General features: G+C 41.3%; 1 protein-coding gene across 1 annotated transcript in view; it reads right to left on the reverse strand.

Annotated features, from left to right (window-relative positions):
* CDH7 (cadherin 7) overlaps positions 1 to 12,629 on the reverse strand; it is a 119,162-nt gene extending 106,533 nt beyond the window's left edge. Inside the window, exons 1-2 of the mRNA XM_003788408.3 lie at positions 12,132 to 12,629; positions 296 to 700 (exon numbers count right to left, since the gene is read on the reverse strand). Coding sequence (XP_003788456.1) covers positions 296 to 700; positions 12,132 to 12,188 — 462 coding nt within the window. The 5' untranslated portion in view covers positions 12,189 to 12,629. The remainder of the gene's footprint in view (positions 1 to 295; positions 701 to 12,131) is intronic.
* Positions 12,630 to 14,739: the final 2,110 nt, after the last annotated feature.

Raw genomic sequence — 14,739 nt, forward strand, 5'->3', positions numbered from 1 at the left:
CTCAGTCCTCACCTGTATTTAGGAATATGGCAATCTGACCAGTGTGCCCTGTCATGGTAGTTAGCCCTCTCTGGGTCCTCACCTGTTTTTAGGAAGAAAGCATCATTCCCTAAGTTACAGCTGTACTGAACTGACTATAATGTTCTGGTTACAACTTTGCAGTGGCTAATGCCCAAAACTTTCACAGGAATGACACGGTGCATTTTCCACCCCTGTAGTAAAAAATCAGCAACCTTCCAACCAAGCACAGTCATTGACAATAATCAGTTGCAACGTTGAAAGTCAAATGCCCTACCTTTCCTACATAGAGGGGGTCTGAACCCATGTATTCCTCCAGCACAAAGAACTGATTCCACACCCAGCTGCGCTTGGTCCGGGACCTCCCTGATTGGAAATAGGGCTTTGATCTGGACCTTGAGAGCTCTGCTTGACTCATCCCCGAAAAACACAGGAAAAGAGCGATGAGCTGCAGAAAATGGCAGAACTCCACTTTGCCCAACTTCATCTTTTTTTTTCTTTCTTTTTCCTGTGTAAGAAAAAAACCTTGACAAGAGAAAAGGCACAGTTCCAGTTGGCTTAGTCGCTTTTGCCTCCGGCAGGGTGTCAGCTGGGAGTCCAGAGATAATAATTTGTAGAGTGTTGGACTGGAAGAGGTCACCACTGCTGAACAGCCTTCGCCAAAGAATGGTGTAATCGGTACCTATCAGAACAAAGAGAGAGGCTCCTGTCAGATGCCAAAACACATAACAACAAATAGCTTTCGTTTACTACCTTAATATTGATTTGCTAAAGATATCCTTTGCATAATCATTCAAATATTAATTGTACACTTAGAAAATTACAATAACCATTGCCATATCTGTAAATTACATAAATGCTGCTGATGCAGAATTATCCTCATTCCATAGCACAACCTGAAAATATCATGTTGCTTCTAGGGCATTTTATTTGAGCATCTGGTTTATTTTATACAAGCGTAGCAGAATCGTTTTAAAAAGCATTTTAATGTTAGCCTTCATTTTTTTTTTCTTTTATATGGCAGTCATTTTCATTCATTGGTATTAGGATGTGAAAGCAAAGCAACTCAAAGCAGGGATTTAACCAAATGGGGAGGACATATGCTGGTCTAAAGCTCTTCTGTGAAACTGTAAAGAGAAATGAGAAGTATGAGGTGATTCAAAACGGGTTGATTGATTCTGAGTCACAGAGCACCAGCTGTTTTGATATGTTCTGATCTGATTGGGATCATCTGAAAAGCTCAGTAATTTCTTTTTTCTGCCTTCAAACTCCTTGGCATGTACTCTGCGTAGCCTGCGTGGCTATGCTATTATTTGAGTTTATACAAATATTTATTGAACACCTTGCAGATGACTTGTGCATAGGAGGGCAGTTCTCCATAAACACTTACAGAACTGAATTATATTAATCCACAAAGGAGTGAGAAAACTCAACTATGTTTGTGAGCCCCACGGAGTGCTGGCATGCACTCAGGAGGTGATTTAGCAGTGGCATAGAGAAAAACCTTTTAACCTAATGTCTATTTATTTCAGTTACAGAATTCTTACTATGCAAGAGATATAAAATAAGTTACAAAACAAACTTTCAAACACACCCTGAAACACAGAACAATGAGAATTTATGACCAAATGCTCACTTAAATCACCACCTTGCACTTTGGTTTATGAATTCATTTTACATCCTATCTATAAATCAATAACAGAACGATAAAGGAAAAAGATTATCACTTGTTTATTCTTGTTATTTTTGAAGAAGGAGAGGGGAAAAATATAGTTTCTGAGAACATGAAACAAAAAGATATTTCCCTGTTAAAGCAGAAAATATCTTTATAAGGTTATCCATCTTTCTACATGTCTCTTCTGTAAAAGAAGTATCTGTTTTTCCATAGAAAAATCTTTCTAAAAGCAGAGTATGAATGTCTTAACTCAATAACTAAGAAAATGACATGAAGGCTATGTTAACCAGTTTGATGAGAGTATTTCAAAATGTATATCAAAACACCACACTGTACCCCATGATTGCATTAATGTACAAAGCTATGATTTAATATATTATAAAAATAAGAAAAGAAAAATACTTCTATTGAAAAAAATCTATTTAGTAAAAGAAATATGAAGGAAAATATATACATGCATATAAATTTACTATATATGTTAAATATTCTATACAACTGTAGGAAACGTGTTCCTTGAACTCTATTAAAATAGACATACACGTTTTAAAAATAACTCCATAAGGTTCTGGTATTTCAGAGGGCATTTAAGAATGATCTGATATTTAGTTATCCAGTGTGTGCTGAGACCAACCAGAATGTCCCTGTTATTAGAGCACATTAACTGTAGTCTGTGCATGGAACACAATCTCTCCAGATCCAGAGGTTCAAAAGTGAACTACTCCATGCAGAAACCACCCTAGAGGGCCAGTTGTTCTAAACTTGTAATTCAAAAGCACAAGTAACGTGGGGTCACCTTGATGTTCGAATGTAGGACCCCCGGTCACACTGAAATATCCTTGCCGGGAGTTCTGACCAACCCACATGAGAAGCTGTCTGGACTTGAAGGAGGAAGGAAATGATGCTTTAGTGCAAGTTAGTCAAATAGAGAGACAAGAATCAAGAGAAGTGGCTTTAGTAGGCTTTGCTGCTAGCCTGGGAAGGAGCAAGGTCACAAAGCTTCCTTTATCTAGTTGAAAACCAGGTTCTTGAGGCTGGGGAGGGATGGTTTAGTGTTGTGGTTACAGGACTGAAACCCACATGTGAAATCCACAGCCAAATAACAACAGTTCCATCTTCACCTTCTCCTAAGGAATAAATTACCTCTTAAAAATAATAACATAAATACTTTGGACCCTAACACTTATTTTCTTTAAATGTTATAAAGTAAAATTATATTATTAAGCTAATTAATTTCATTTCACTCTGTATTGAGACAGAGTCTTGCTCTGTTCCCTGGGTAGAGTGCCATGGTGTCATAGCTCACAGAAACCTCGAACTCTTTGGGCCAAGTGATCTTCTTGCCTTAGCCTCCCAAGTAGCTGGGACTACGTGTACCTGAAATAATGCCTGGCTAGTTTTTCTATTTTTAGTAGAGCTGGGGTCTCGCTCTTGCTCAGGCTGGTCTCAAACTCCTGAGCTTAGGAAATCTACCTACCTTGGCCTTCCAGAGTGCTAAGATTACAGGTGTGAGTCACTGTGTCTGACCTAATTGATGAGTTAAATGGACTTGTTAACAATGTTTCAGTGTGAAAATGTATCCAGCTTCTAAAAACTAAATAGAAAATAAACTTTTGGAATTGAAAATTGGGACAAATTATACACTGGTGAAGACTGTGGGTGTCTGCATCCAACAAAGATTCAAATCCTGGGTCTGCCATATTCTAACCACGTAATAATATTGAGTAAGTTAAACTCTAAGAACTTAAGTTCCAAAAATGAAGTCTCAAGCCTCTCACCTATAAAATAAAAATGACAATAATAGCATCTCCTTCATAGAATTAAATGAGCAAATCATGAAATGTGAACAGCAGTGTCTCACACATCAAGAAGCAATAAAAATAGCTGCTGAGATTTTAGGTAAAACTTGTTATGTTAAAATTGAGGTTAGTTTGTGAAATGATGTCAGTTTTCATTTTAATGTGAGCCATAGTCAAATATTTTAGACAACTCGTAAGGTAAAGGAAAACATTCTTGATAGTTGAAGTTGGTGCCGGAGAAATAGATGGGCATGACTCAAAAAACTCTAGATGAATACAAACAGAGGGGCCATTTTTTTAAAGAAAAAAAATATATAATTGTTTCTTTCCTAAAGGTGAGCCCTCTGGAATTTTATATGACTCAGATACTAGTATCAGAATTGGAGAAATTTATGTGAGTTCTCTAGGGAGTTCACTGATGAGGCATGAAAAGAACTTCAGTGCTACCAGGGGTAAGATCACTGGACTCTGGCTCCTATAACCTCCACCACTTGCTGCATAACTTGGCTCTCACTGGAATTTTATTTTCTACATGTGCAAAATAAAGAAGCTGAACCAAATTCTTATAAAGTCTGTATCTACCCCCCCTTCTTACTTTTCTGCTTTTGACAATGATATAAAATTGATTTTGTTAGCTGTGTATTGTTAATGATGAAAAATGAAAGGCAGAGAAATTAAAGAAAGCCATTGGAATGTAAAGGATGCATTTGGCTGTGTAGGAAACGCAGTACGCTCTTTAACAAGAGCCATTGAATTTTCTCTTCTTGCCTCTTCAAGATCATTTCTTGTACAGTAAGACTGTGCCCTTATCACGTTAGCTAAGAGAACATATAAAAGAAGATCGTTGCAAACTATGCAATGGGTGGTGGTAGAGTCATTGAGATAATATTTGTGAAGGGAAGATACCTTATAATTGTGTGTTATCTGATTTAAATCAAGAGTTTGAAAAGCAGCTACTATTGACATAGATCTTGATGAATAGAGGTAGCGACCCTATATTTACATCTTTAGTATCTAAAGCAGAAATAGGCACATCACTGACAAGCGGAAACTATTTACAGAAGGTTTGTTTTCATTATAATCAATTACATTTTTTAATGAAGAAAATTAACAATACAGTAAGTCAATGTACCAGGTTTATGAATCGCAGTCATGGTGATGCCATTATATTTCTCTGCAGTATTTGAAGTATTTTCCAGGCTCTGGAGCCAAATTTTCCTTACCCTGCTTCAAGGTCTCTAAGAGTACACAAGAATACTTTAACTGGCTTTGTGTGTATTTTGGGAGGATGAAATTCTCTTATATGAGGGTGATAAATGCTACTGTCACACCCTTTCTGGAGTGTACTTGGGAAACCAGAAAATGATATCTAGACTTACGATCAAAAGTGAGGAAGTTTCATACTTTGTTCATCAATATTTTCAGTAGTTATCAGTGCTGTCAGGAATATATTCCTGATATACTAGGGGAAAAGCTGTCGGTTGCAGGTCAGATACCCCTTAAGTCTTCCCTAAATCCTTGCCTTCCTTTTCAATCAGATCTGATTTTCAACTTTAAGCCCAGTATAACAGTTCAACCCAGTTCTGGACTTGGGTCACCATGAGAGAAATGAGAACTCTGAAGAATTTTGAAAAACTTTAGTTCTTTGTCTGGGGTTGTCAAACAAAAGTAGCCAAAACCTGAACTAGAGATTTTCATACATACTGTCTGACTTACTCTCCAAACATGTGTTTTATCCTCTCATAAAAGTCAACATTACTATAGGGTAAAGGCACTACAGTAACTTGTTTTTAATTTAAATGAACATGAGCACTGCACCAATTATAATTGTTGATTTTACACAATGGATTAAATAGTACCTCACACGACTGTGCCCCAAAGCAAAAAACACTGCATCCCTCCTTAGACCTCCCCATCAGCATCTTCCCCCATCCCTCTGCCTCCTGCATCTAAGACTCACATACAGGGTTTAACAGAGTCAGACAGAGACCTTGGCTTCCACGCTATATAGCATGGTGCCCTTTCGTTGTGGCAAAGCTTACATGAGTGACCCCTTGGGCTTTGGACCTCTGACCTTTTGACTATTACTAGTTCAGGAAAAAAAGTGCAAGAAAAGGTGTATTGGAACAGTTAAGGGATATAACTGTTCACACGGATCTATGTCAACTCCCGGACAGTTACAAATGAGGAACATTGTGACTCTGAGGAGAAAACCAAAAGGAGTAGGTTACATCAGGAGAGAACTGAACAGGGGCCATCACTGATCTCTGAGAGAGAAGGAGTGGTGGCTACTGGACTAATAAATAACTGAAATAAAAAATTACCTGAGGAAGATTTAAAATGTTTGTTCGCTCTGATATCTTAGTCAACCTTTCTCCATAATGAAAATCACAAGTAGTACTGTGATTAGAATGATAGACTTAAAGCAATCAGAACACAAAATAGAGTCTTGAAAAGGAGATTTGAAATGAACTGAAGCAAAAAGGAAAACAAAGAGGAGGGGGTAAGAATCCCTCCAGCAGCATTTACTAAATCAGCATCAGGCATCTGAAATGGAATCACTTTAGCTACCCCTGTACAACTGTGTCTCAACTATTTTCTTTTCAACTAAGTAGTGAAGTATTAGTTCCAAGTAGATTGTTTGTTATTTATTTCACCTTAACACCTGATGGCATTTGACCAAAACAAATTTATTATTATAAAATTGTCTTGTGATTTCCACTCTAGTGGGCATCTTTGAGAAACCACTTTTAACAGATCAAGTGACTATCTTGCTCTTAATCAAATGCTTTGTTCATACCCAAAAGCAATGACTAGAGGCCCCAAATAGCCAGACGATGGATAGTATTGTTATGCATTAACATGTCAACTGTTAATCAGCAAAGGCAGTAAGTCTTCCAGAATCTGTTGCATCTAAACTGAAGTCAGCATGCTGAAAACGTGTCAAGGGCATGTCATATTCAGCCACACATCAGCCAATAAACACAGGTGCACTTTCAAAAATGTCTAATTGCTGATTTGTTACATATGCTGGACTACCTTTTTAAAATGTGCACAGTGCTATTATATATGCTTTCTACAAATAACCTGCGCTATAATATATGACTGTCAATTACATTAAAAGGAAATATATTGCTACTACTTCTGGCTTTGTTTCACTTGTTAAACTAGATTGTGTGTGTGTGTGTGTTTTGCAGTCCTATGTACATAACCACTGGCTTATCACAATAAAGGACCTCATACAATACCACCAAAACTTATCTCAAATCTAGGCCATGAGAAGCTGCTCCTGCTTTCTGCTGTTTAGAGTCCATATAGATCTTCTGAAATCTGCAATGGCCCTCTAAAACTGTTTTGAAATATGCTTACTGTATACCACCCTTGTGTATTATACATACACACAGTGCATTATCAATGGTAATATTCATTTAAAGAAGTTATGCTTCTATTGGAAAAATAAGGATAGTTCACAATTAGGTGGTGCACGACAGACCAATAGTAAGTCCAATAATTTGCATTTACTAGGAAACATTTGCAAGAATGACATCTGAAGACTGTCAGGGTACTTAGTGAAATAACTCACAAAAATATAAAAAGGCCAGAGTAGTTGACTCCAGAATCTAACTGATAGTTCCTGTGATGTTTGTTGGCTGTTCTATAAAACCTAACAATACAAGAACTCATTCTTGGAACAATAACAATAAAAAGAAAAAGAAATCTTGTGGGTCCCTTGGAGGAAACTTTCTATGATTTCTATGATTATTTTAATAAAGTGGAAGTACATTTTGACAAGCACTGTATGTTAGTGAATTTTTAGGAAGGTGAAGGATACAAATGTTTATAGAAGGAAATGACACCACTCCACAGTAGTGAGCAGAGGGTACGATTAAAAATATTACCTAGACTTTAAGAGCAATCTTCTATTTGCTAGTTTGGGAAAAGAATTCTGTTCCTTTTTGGAACTTCCTTGGGCATAGAATAGTTTTGTTTGAATTCATCGAAAAGGCTGCTTCAGTCAACGTCTTTTTTGAAAACCTTCATTTGACCTTGCTTCCCCAGGACAGCTGCCACCTGTTACCACCCAAGTCCTTCCTGTGATTTCTCTCTGCCCACACAGTTAGAGTCATCTGCTTTGCATAAAGGATAGTACTGACTCATTACTACTTTTACTCGTTTTTGATGCAGAATCACTTATTACACTTTTGATAATACAAAAGGAGAAAACGATATACTCGAATCCCCTCCATTCATGAAGGAGCAGATGTTGGAACCCAACACTAGGCATAAAGTCCTCGAGCACAAGGGATGTTTTGAGAACTGCAGCCCCACTTTATTTCCAATTGTGATACAATATTACTGGCCAATATATTAAGAGCAAGGTCCATGAGAAAGACAAAGAGGATGTCACTTCAAAACTGAAGAATGTAACAGTTTGGTTCATGAAGGGTCATGTTAGAGGAGAATCAGAAGAAATCCTCAAACTCTAGGGTGCCTTAGAGTTGAAGACTTCTCAAGTGAGGAAACTACCCAGGAGTAACATTATTTGAAGTAAAATGGACATTAGAGAAAACAATGCAGCCCAATCTTTTTTAACACAGAGCTAAATTGATATCTTCATAATTCCAATGAAATGCCCAAGGTCACACAACTGGTTATGGATAAAATTGAGCATAACTGGATCCAAAGAACATTTTAAAGTGTTTGTTAAAACTTTCTCATACTGGTAATAAGTCTTTATTTGCTGTGTGATCTTTGGAATTTATCATATTTTCAAAAGCCAAGAAAAGTTGGTTTGATTGAACTCAATTTTTATAGGAGCATGAGTTTAGCTACCATTGAGGACAGGAAATTCAGAGTAAAAAGAAAAAGTGGAGGAGAAAATCTATTTTCTAAGGTTGTATGTTTCTATGTTATCAAAAATGAAGAGTGAGCAGTATCTAAATTTAAAATTGCCTTCGACCTTCTAAACTACCCCAGAATCCAACAAACAAAAAAACCTTCCCACTACATTATGACACTGAGTAGTTAATTATTTATGCTAAAATTTGAATCACAACCCATTGTGTGGTTTAGAATTCAAGAAACTATCTTAGGATATAAAAATGTATATACCTATGGGGCCATTTGGTTTGGCAAAATAATTGCTGTCCCACTCGTACCCTTTTGGCTGGTGTTATAAATACTGTACTGTGAGATGACTGTCTGCTCTTATTATTGTCATTATAATAATTCTATATTTAATTTTGCCATTTTCAGCTTCTAGAATACAAATATGCTATCATTTAATTTGTTGCCTCTGTATACATTTAAAGTTTAACAGGCCAGTCAAACAAATTTAAGACTGATGAAAAAGACCTCTATTTTGTACTTAAAAGCTATAATATTTTACATTTTAATTAGTGAGGCTGGGGACTCTCTGTGCTATGTGACTTCTCATGTAAAAAACTGTGATCAAATCCATTAGCGCCCTGTGCTAGATAACGTTAGAACCACAGACCACAGCCTCCTACTGTTAACTGGCCTGAGTATGCAGGCAGGGCACTGGAAATGAATCACACAGCCCGCAGTGTGCATCTGGTTATCAGATATGGAAAGGAACTTCTCAAAGTGGATTAGAGAGTCAATTTCAACTAAGCACCACCTCTGTCATGAGTGAAAGGAATAACAGAAAAAGAGAGAACAACAGTTCACATTCACTCAAAGACGCCAACGTACAATAAACAGTAAACAAAGCACAGCCCTTCCCAATTACTTATGTAATAACAAAATCGTAAAATTATATTTAAAGGGTGATTTTTCTATGTACTTTATTCTTACCAGAAATCTTCATTTTACCTACTTCTATTTTTAATTTGCCCTGGTATTTACCCTGTGCCAGGTATCATTTATGTGACTTCAGCAAAAGTCATTATATTTCAATAAACAATAGCAGAAAAGGAATTCTACCAGAATGAAAATCGGCACTGTAGTCTGAAATGGATATAAGGGCAGATGTCTGCATATTCATTCGTACTGGTAATTTTTTTCTGTGAGACTTGCAGAATGACAAGGGGGAGTGTTTGCAGCGGAGTCTTTCTGCAGAACCAGCAAATCCCCAGAGGAGGCACTCGTGGATTGCTGTTACAGCTACATCCGCTCTTCCTGTCAGAGGCTGGGGAGCCGGTCACACGCAGGACTCTGATCACATGCCTCCTTTCCTTGTCCTCAGCTCCCCTTTATCATCCCACCAAGTCCCATCTGATTCCCTCGTCCAAGGAAGGAAAAGCTTCCATCTCAGTCCTTTGGCAATCAACTAATGCATGTTAGTTATTTTAGAAGTTCCTGAAACTCCCAATTTAAGCTTAGACTTTGAAGCCTACCAGTCAAGCAAAAGACAATTTTTCTTTCTTTTTTTTTTGTCTCTGAGAGAACCGTGATGTGATACAGGCTATGGAAGCAATAAAGGTAAAACCTTATAAAATCCAGTAAGACTGGAATCACACAGCAATAAATACTCATAGCACAGACTATTTATGGGTTGAGTTCTTTCTAATTTCTGAAAAATTAGACGAAGAAAAGTATCCAGCTAGAGACAAAACTGTATTGACTTCCTCATATAGGTATACATTCTGAGAAGTTTCTATCAGCTTTGCCATCAAAAAGACGAAAACGCTGAGTCTGAGACAGACCAGCAAATAAATCCTGCCTGAAGAGAGACCGTCATTTGATTTTTAGACCAAGGAAGGCTGGACAGTGGCCAACTCCGTGTGCTCTCCGCTCTCTCTTCTTCTCCTTACTGGACACTAAAACTTAGAGTCAATTCAAGGGTAAACAGCAGTAATATAGGTGCCTTACAATTACCCTTTGAAACAAAAGGGAAAGCTCGGTGCTATTAGATCAGTAGAGCAGACTTAGGAAGAGTTGTGAGGCTGTCAACCGATTGTTAACACAATCCTAATGACCTCTTTCAGCCCTTAATTACAATAATATCTCACGTTGTAAGTGCTCAATGCCCTTTTATTAAAGCTGCAAACCTTAATAGCTTTTAGCAGGCTTATGGTCTGCACTAGTGATTATTATTTTCTTTACTTCTCTCTTTCCACAGACAACTTTCAGCTAGCTTTCCCAGATGCGACGATTAGTGCTGGATGCTGCCTAATTGTTTCTGCCACAAACTCCACGTTAAACAGTAGCGTATAAATGACACTTCCACAAAGTTGCCAGCTTGACTAGCTGCCTCAGTTCTCTTGCGTTATAATTCATACTGTTCCAAGTAGCCCCCAAAATAAAGAAAAGAATTCTTAATGCATTTCCCCTTTACATACAGTAACAAGAAAAAGAGCTTAGGTAAACCAAATTCTAATTAGTTCTTTAGGAAAGAAGTAATTCTTGGTGAGGTATTAAAAGTTTCTAATGTAATTACGCTTTACCTTAATTCTTTTCTCCTCTAGTAATTTGTCTTTGTGAAGATACTCTGAAAACTATTTGGATGTTTCTGTGCTTGCGTCTATCCAAACTTTCCTTTTTTAAAAAAGGCTGCTACTTCCTCAAAACTCCTCAGATATACATACTTCTGTGTTGTTAATCTGATTTTTAAAATAAATGCTTGCACTTAGTAAAGGCCATGTATTGACAAGGTACATTTTACTGTTTATCTGCTGCTTCTATGTGAAAAGTGACTTGAACGCCTGTCTGGTTATAGAAATTGTGGAGGGCAACTCTGCCTCAACGGTCTTTCACTTAACAAATTATCTAATAAAGACACGATATTTCTTGCAAACCAAAAAAAAAAAAAAATGTTTTAAGTATATTCATATGAATTTGCGTATTTCCAAAGTCCTGAGATCCCCGGTCCTGGATGGTGTCTCACCTCGCCCCAGTGCCAGGTGAACTCACCATACCCACCTTTACTCACCTGAACTCTGACATCTAAGAAATCCGTAGGGTTAACGATCTAAAACGTGAACGGATACCGAATCATAGGTCGTTTCTCATTAATCCACATTGGAAGGCTGTGTACCGGAGACTAGCCGCGTACCATGCGCACCCACGAAGAAGCGTTCAGGGAAGCAGGGCGCCCCTCTCTCGGGGACGCCTAGGGTAGGGGGGGAAGGAGGACGCAGAGGCGCCACAGCGGCAGAATACTAATGACGGGGCAGCGGAGCCCCTTTAGGTGAGCTCCACCTTCTCAAAGGTAAAAGGTGTCCGGCGCGGAGGGCTCAGAGGACTCCCGCACGCTGCGACACGCAGCCCCTTCCAACCTCAGCCCTCTGCAGAACCGGGAGCCAAGCCGGCGCGGACTCGGGCGCCCAGCGGTGCGAGGTCAGGGGAGGGCCGCTCGCGGTCCTCTGAGCAGAGCGGTCCCGACTGCCGTGTTTACGGCTGCGTCTGGCGAGGGCTGGAGTTCGCTCTTACACTGAACTACTTCTCAGGTCGCACCTGCTGTCTGTCAGCCCCGGCTTTCCGGGCCGCACGCCTGTCCTGCCTCGCAGAGCAACGTCTCGCGGCACCACGCAGTAACTTGGGAACGCCAAGGGAAACTCCACCAGGATCCCCCGCCCGCTTTCCGCTCGCTGATTAGTTCTGCTTCCAAGTGCGCACAGCGAGAACGCACCTCTGCCCAGCCGCGCCTTCCCCAGCCCCAAGCAGGCGGTCACACTCACCTGGGGCCTCGATGCCCTCCCCGTGGCGCGTGACGCCAGGGATCCGGGCGCTCGCATCCGAAAGGACGTGCGCTCGTCTGCCGGGCGCCCGCGGGCGCTTCGGGACCCGGTGCGCGCAGCTGGGCGCGCGGGGCGGACTGAGGCACCTGCTCGGCGCCCGCTGGGGCCCGCCCGGCGCTGGCTCTCCCTCCAATCACAGCCCACTCCGCGGTGCGCGGGGCCCTTCCCCGGCCTCCGGTGCCCGGGCTGGCTGCCTCTGAGGCTGCGAGGGGCCCCTCCGACTCGCCCGAGAGGCGGACACCAGGTCCGGAGCCGGCGGGAGCGCGCGTCCGGTGAGAGGGCGAGCGAGGACGAAAAGAAGAGAACGCGCCAGGGACCCGGAACCGAGACTGAGTGGAAGAGGGTGATCTAGGTCCGCGGCGGGCGACCGCCGTCAGCTCCGTCCGAGGCCGGCCCAGGGAGCCGCCGAGACTTCTGAACCTCTCGGAGATCCAGTGAGAGCGACTGCGAAGGAACGCGGAGAGGGAGCCGCTCGGCCGCCACGCGCGCACACACACGCGCGCGCACACACGCGCACCCTCCTCCACTCCCTCCTGACAGATCTGTACAGATGGATTCCTTCGCAGGAAAATAAAGAAGAGGGTTGAAAGAGGAGGGGCCGCAGCCCGTCCGTCTCCACTCGAGGTATTTGCATTTGCAAGCACGGAGCTGGAGGAGAGTTGGGAGAGTTTTCCAAGCTCCCTTCCCCCGATCCCCACCCCCATAGCCTGTCTTGGAAGCCGTGATCAATTGAGCTCCTGAGGCATGAAGGCAAAGTCATAAAACTAATCAGAACTTACAGTTTTCTTGCTTGATAGTTTTGCCCTTTCAATCTCCTCAGACTGCCCTAGTTCTACTTTCTTTACTGGCAGAAAATTCCCTCCCCTGCTGGGCTCTGGAATGCAAAACTTCTGAGCTGTGTGATTTACGAAGGGCGGGACGGAGGACCCTGGCGGGGTGGGGAAGGAAGGACAGGTACGTGATTTTTTATTTGGAACGCTGCAGCCGGCTGAGTTGAGCACGCGCGTTGTTTCTTTCCCTCTGCTCTGGTGCCTGATTTAACCTGATGACTCGATGTTCACAGGGTGAGGAGGAGGTGTAGATCATGCCCAAGTACGTTCGTTTAAATTTTTCTTATTCTGCCAATGAAATCTGCCCTCTTCTCTCACCCCCCACGTCCATCGCAGCGATTCTTCCTTACGGGCTCCATGGGCACACGCTCCTGCGTGTCAACAGCTCTGATTTCTTGTTAACTCGGGCTCACTGGCTTTGCCCCCAGTCCAGCCTCTTCTGGCCCCTTAGCTTGCATCCGCCGCCCCCCATAGTATTTAAAACTGAATTCAACGCTAATAATCTAACATCAGACGTATTATGAACTTTAAAAAAAATTCCAGATACAATCCCACGCTTAATTTGCGTTCCTTCAGTTTTAAAGTTCTGTCTCCAACACAGAATCTGCCCAGGTCCAGGGCTGCTTGGAAGGCCGTTTCATGGTCCATTTTCACTCAGCTGTCAGTGATTGAAGCTCAAGATACTCAGAACAGACCTCCTTAGCTCTTCTGAAATATCACCTTGGGGTTCTCTAGTCCGCACTTCACTGCCAGGGGCGCTGGCATTCTCCAGGTGCCCAGACTTCAAACCTTGGTTTCATCTTTGAGTTCTTTGAAATGTTTTTCTATGTTAAAAACCCTCAATTATTCTGGCTCTATCATAGAATCTGGAATTTTACATTTTTTTTCCTAGTCACATTATCCTTTTCTTGTTTTGTCCAACGTGCTGGTTTCTGGGATGGGAACTTCTCTTTTCATCATTCTAGTCTCAAAGCTTCAGGAGGGCAGACATTGGAATTTAGTATCACCAAGACACAGCATATGTTTGGCCCCATAATAAATTTGTTTTAAATAAAGAAGCGAATGTTTGTGTCCCACCCAGCTTGGAACACAGTTCAGAGCCTAAGAAACTGTCTGTAAGCTGCTTGTGGATTACCTGGGTCATTCTTCTGTAGGTGATAGGCTGATGGGGACCAGGCACTGCCCCATACTCATCTCTTAGTGGGGTTTAATCAAGAGAGATCACATAAGGGAAAAAATATAAGGAGACCATGGAAAAAAGATATTTCAGTGATGCTTCTCCTCACAAAATTGCTTCTCTCCGCAATTTTGGGAGAACTTGTGCCTCCACAGGAACATGGATTGAAAATTTAGGCTTTCATCCTGAATCGGATGATTCCATTCTGCCCACCTTCCTTTTTGAAAAATGTCTTACACTATAACCTTGGCACAGATTTCAAAAGGGGTCAGGTGCATCTAGTTAACCAAAATCCTAGTCCTGGTTCTCACACTAACTCTAGGTTCTCCTGGACCCAAAGGTGCAGCCTAGAGTGAAAAAGTGAGAACTGGAAATAGGAGGTACGGTCACCGTGGGACACTCCCTGAACGAGGAGGTGGGGATGGTCTCTCTCTAGGAGAAGGCACTTAAGTTGAGATATAATGATAGGAATGAGTCAGCTCCATGAAGATCTGAGGGGAGAATGATGTGGACACAATAAACAAGGGGAGCGTCTGCGGCA

The sequence above is a fragment of the Otolemur garnettii genome, unplaced genomic scaffold, assembly GCF_000181295.1.
Source record: "Otolemur garnettii isolate 467f Iridium unplaced genomic scaffold, OtoGar3 scaffold00027, whole genome shotgun sequence".
Lineage (NCBI taxonomy): Eukaryota > Metazoa > Chordata > Mammalia > Primates > Galagidae > Otolemur > Otolemur garnettii.